This window comes from Priapulus caudatus, unplaced genomic scaffold (genome assembly GCF_000485595.1).
Source record: "Priapulus caudatus unplaced genomic scaffold, Priapulus_caudatus-5.0.1 Scaffold2055, whole genome shotgun sequence".
NCBI classification, from domain to species: domain Eukaryota; kingdom Metazoa; phylum Priapulida; class Priapulimorpha; order Priapulimorphida; family Priapulidae; genus Priapulus; species Priapulus caudatus.
Genome location: NW_014579116.1, coordinates 6,414 through 10,874, shown reverse-complemented (window position 1 = coordinate 10,874; position 4,461 = coordinate 6,414). Strand labels below are relative to the sequence as shown.

Genomic DNA, 4,461 nt, shown 5'->3' with positions numbered 1-4,461 from the left:
GAAAAATCAGATTCCCTACAGTCATTCGGCTGCTGGTATTGTCGGCAACGAACCAATACTAACCCACACAACCAAGCACCAGTTGTCACCAGTTCAGAAGGTTACTCTCACTCAGCGTTTCGACGTTCAGTATCAGATGCTACGATCTCATCAATGCATTGTACCATTTCGAAAAGCTTATGCAGTTTCTGATTTCGTAACAGGCAAAATGTCTCATGTCAATGTGCATGGTTGCAGTGACTTATCCTATACTATGAGCAGCTTAATAATGACAAAATTTTGTCTTATGCTCTGATAACTATATCCTTTTATTTATGCTGCGATTCACAATGGATAGCTGTACGTGGGTTGGAGCTTCGAGGTTGAGACGCCGGAATCTCTACATATTTGCCCCATAGAATTGACGGAAATTAAAAACCATTACTTATTCAGAGGCCTTTCAAAATGAAAGTCCAACTCTCTACATTCTTCTTTAATTAACTTTTTGTGAATTTACACCATATTACTATTTATGGTCCAGAGCTCTAAGTTCGGTTGTTGCTGTAACATATAAATGTCATAAGTAACAGCTTTTTTCGTTTTGCCCTATGCCTTATATATCTTTTACACTATTCTAAATATATATTGTCTGCAATTTATTGTTCGATTTTTACCATTTCCGTATTACTGTCCCATTATTATAAGTACTATGATTAGTATGGCACGGATTTTACAGCGCGCGGGTAACCGCCAGCTAGTATATAATTATATATATAGATCTATAGATAATCACATGATTCCGATCCTATCGTGGCGAAATATGATTCGATACGATCTATATGGTAGTGTCATGGCGGCGAACGTATGTTGATTTTTCGTTTGCTGAAAATTTAGATTATTATCATCACCACCATAGTACAACTTTATCAATTACTCAATTTTGTTTAAAGGGTGAGAAGAATTGTTTGCTATGAAACGATATTCCGTATAGTTGTCGATGTTTAAGGTTTTCAGATATATTATGTTTTTAACGCGATGCATGTTCGTGTGATAGATAGCTTAAATTTTGTATGTTGTGTTAACTGTTTTTAGTGCAACTGACTCAAGCTTGACTGTCAGTATGACACTATATAGTTATGTGTTAAAGCTCGTTGTGTAGAATTGTCAGTGCTTAAGGCCAATTATGACGTGCATTTTCTCTGTGAGTTGGCTGTTGCTTAGCAATAGGTTTTGCATGATTTCCATGCATTTGTTACAGTATATGTGAACTTCACAAAATTTCAACATTGTGGAGCATGTCTATATGGTTTTTACTTCGCGCGCGCGCGTCCGTCAGATCAGACATTTTGCGAGGCTCAAGGTATCTTGTTTACCCAAACGGGCTCTATGCTTGTGGCAAAGGTCATAGAAGTGTAGCAATGACATATCTATTCATGTAATTGGACTGTTCACATAGGTGACTTGTAGAATCACGTGCTGCTACATGTTTTATCCGAAGAAAAATAGATGGGGAGAGTTGTTTTTATTCTATCCTGAGGGCTACGATATCAAATAGTCTTGCATCAGCGTAGAGTATCGCACTTGACTAGATTCGTTGATTCTTTTTTATGTCATTGATGAATTAGAGTGATAGTTCGGTATGTAACTGGCAGCTGTAGTAAGGAAACACCTGCAAGTTCGAAACCCAGTCAATTCCACACTGTTTTTCCGATTTCAGTTGCGCCGTGAAATTAATATTTGTTTTTTGATGCTATCATGCAGATCGACCATCGGACTTGACGTAGGCTATGCTGACCCCACTCGAAGACATTGGCTAGACGCCGTCAGATCTAGAAAGTAGACCTAAGCAACACGAACAACATGGTCGGGCAAAACGCCCTGCGGATGACAGCGCAATCGGAGCGGTGGGACCGCCAACTAAGCAAAACACACATCCCGTTTGACCAAGTAGCAGCTCCGGCTCCTGTACTGGTCATGGTAATTATTTATATTGAATGTCACGTTTGATGTACCTCTGAGTATGATATGTTTGTGAATGTAGGCGGAGTTCGGTAATTATTATGTAGCTCTGCTTAGTTAAAGTTATTACAGACATGCTGTTGATAGTGTACGTATTTGTAAGTAGTTACTGCTCTCTCTGCTATTTTCAGGAAGTGTGATATGTGGCTGTGTTTATGTTCGTTTGTCTGTTTGGTTCATGTTGTCGTGTGTGTGTGTAGCGTGCATTGTAGCAGTGGTTGCGATGCGTAGCAGTGTCTGTGCAGTGGCTAAGTTGCTGTGCATGTAGGTCCGTGCCACGTGCATGTGCGTAGACGCTCTTTGCAGTTGCGGCCGGCTGAGCCCAACCAAAAATGCAGATGCGTCGATGTCTGCGTGCTGCGGTGCTCTCTCTCTCTCTCTCTCTCTCTCTCTCTATCTCTCTCTCTCTCTCTCACTCGCTCTCGCTCTCGCTCTCTCTCTCCCACATATATGTATAATGGTTTCGAAATATATTGATGAAATGTAGTTATAATATGGACACCACTATTAGCATCCGAAAGATATTGCGTTCGCACATCACGACTGACTAGGGACGCACTTTGAGCGACATGTTCCTGTGTTTTTCGTGCAACGATGTCACAACGGAATGTAGATTCTTGCTCTCCTTCTGCAGCGAGATGATCTCCTCCCTGACGACCTCATCAAAGTCAGCTGGCTTCATCTTCTTTGTCTCCTCCTCGTTCTCCTTCTTTCCCTCCTGCTTCTGCTCATCATCCTTCTTCTCCTCCCCCTCCTCCACAACCGTCTCGCCGTTAGCTGAACACAAAGTAACCGTCAACTCCACGCACGTGATATATACATAGTAAAGATGCTACGCTACACTCCTGCACAGATGTAGCCATATATATATATATACATATATTCGTTCGGGAGATTATATTATAACATAACCATAAATTTACTTCGCGACGAATCCCACTCGTTTAACCACCAACCAACCACGTCCTCCAGGCCGAACACGTACACTCGGCAGACGCCCTCATCGCCCTGGCAACAACAACAAAGACAACAGCGGCTCACCTTCCTTGAGCTTGATGTCGGCTGGTGACGACTCGCTGCTTCCCCGCAGCGTCTTGACGAGCTTCTCGTATCGCTGCAGCTGCCGGTCGAAGCACTGCATCACCTTGCCGACGGCGCGCTCGGAGAACTGCACGCGCTGCGTCAGCTTCTGGTCGAGCTCGTTGCGGTCCCACGTCGACAGCGACTCGAGAAACGACGTCAGCTCCTCGCTCTCATCTGCCGCAACAGGTCAAAGGGTCATCAGTTTTTCCACGCTACGCGATTAGGGAGCGGTGGCGGATGGTTCGTTGCTATACACAATGTTGTACGTTCACCACCGACGATAAGTATCAGGATTAGAGCGTGGAGTGACGACAACGTTTAACTGTTGTCTGAAAGCGACGGCGAGGTGAAAATGTCAGGTTTCATCACCCCCTTCCCAACAAGTAAGAATCTATATCTTTATTTTTCTCGCATTTTAATTGTAACTATTTTTTGACTAAGTATCACGTTATTTTAAATTTAGTATAATATATTCTAAAGATGGTTTTTAGTTTAGTGATATAATTTTACGAACCAACATTTTAAGTGATATCTATGTCTTACCATGAGACATATATTATTGTAAATATCATCCATTTCAGTTTTATACTGCCTGATGATATATAATCTTGTTTGCAAAATTTATTTTAATTGTAACGTTGTTAACACTAGTTTTGCAATAAACCTATTATCTATCTATCTATCGATCCCATGCCATGCCATCCCATGCCATCCCATCCCATCCCATCCCATCCCATCCCATCCCATCCCATCCCATCGTATGCCATGCCATGCCATCCCATGCCATGCCATCCCATCGCATGCCATCCCATCCCATGCCATGCCATGCCATCCCATGCCATCCCATCCCATCCCATCCCAAACAGTAAAAAATAATAAGAAATCAAAATTCTTACTTCAAGTATGTCTCAATAGCCTAGCGAGTACAGCACGAGAGTTAAGTATGGAAGGTCGGTTAAACGAATCACATCCGTTTTCTAATTATTTTCCTGTTTTCTGTATTTTTCTATCTTTATCCGTTTAACATTTTTTTCCAATTAACGCAAATATTTACATGATTTATTTACAACATTTTAATAACAACAATTAATTTTTACAACAATTAAAAATTAAATTTTATTTTTATTTTTGTTAAATAGGGTTAGGGTTAGGGTTAGGGTTAGAGTTAGGGTTAGGGTTAGGGTCACAATGCAGTGAATGCACCATAAAACAGGAGTTTGAGGCACGTGATTTGTATCACCCAATGGAAGCGCTCGCTAGAGCCCTATGTTCTTGATTGACCTAGGAAAAAAACTCACGCCGCCCGAGGGATAGCATTACCCATGAATTCAGACGTGATGTTGTGTGTACGAAGGTGACCGCCATCTATTGATCAATAGA

The 4,461-nt window shown here is 41.7% G+C and overlaps 2 protein-coding genes across 2 annotated transcripts in view; both read right to left on the bottom strand.

Annotated features, from left to right (window-relative positions):
* Window positions 1–2,680, bottom strand: part of LOC106818150 (E3 ubiquitin-protein ligase BRE1A-like) — a 37,155-nt gene extending 34,475 nt beyond the window's left edge. Inside the window, 1 exon segment of the mRNA XM_014822875.1 lies at window positions 2,558–2,680. Within this exon segment, the coding sequence (XP_014678361.1) occupies window positions 2,558–2,680 (123 nt within the window).
* A 318-nt stretch (window positions 2,681–2,998) lies between these two features.
* Window positions 2,999–4,461, bottom strand: part of LOC106818149 (E3 ubiquitin-protein ligase Bre1-like) — a 4,531-nt gene continuing 3,068 nt past the window's right edge. The window contains exon 5 of the mRNA XM_014822873.1: window positions 2,999–3,255. Coding sequence (XP_014678359.1) covers window positions 2,999–3,255 — 257 coding nt within the window. The remainder of the gene's footprint in view (window positions 3,256–4,461) is intronic.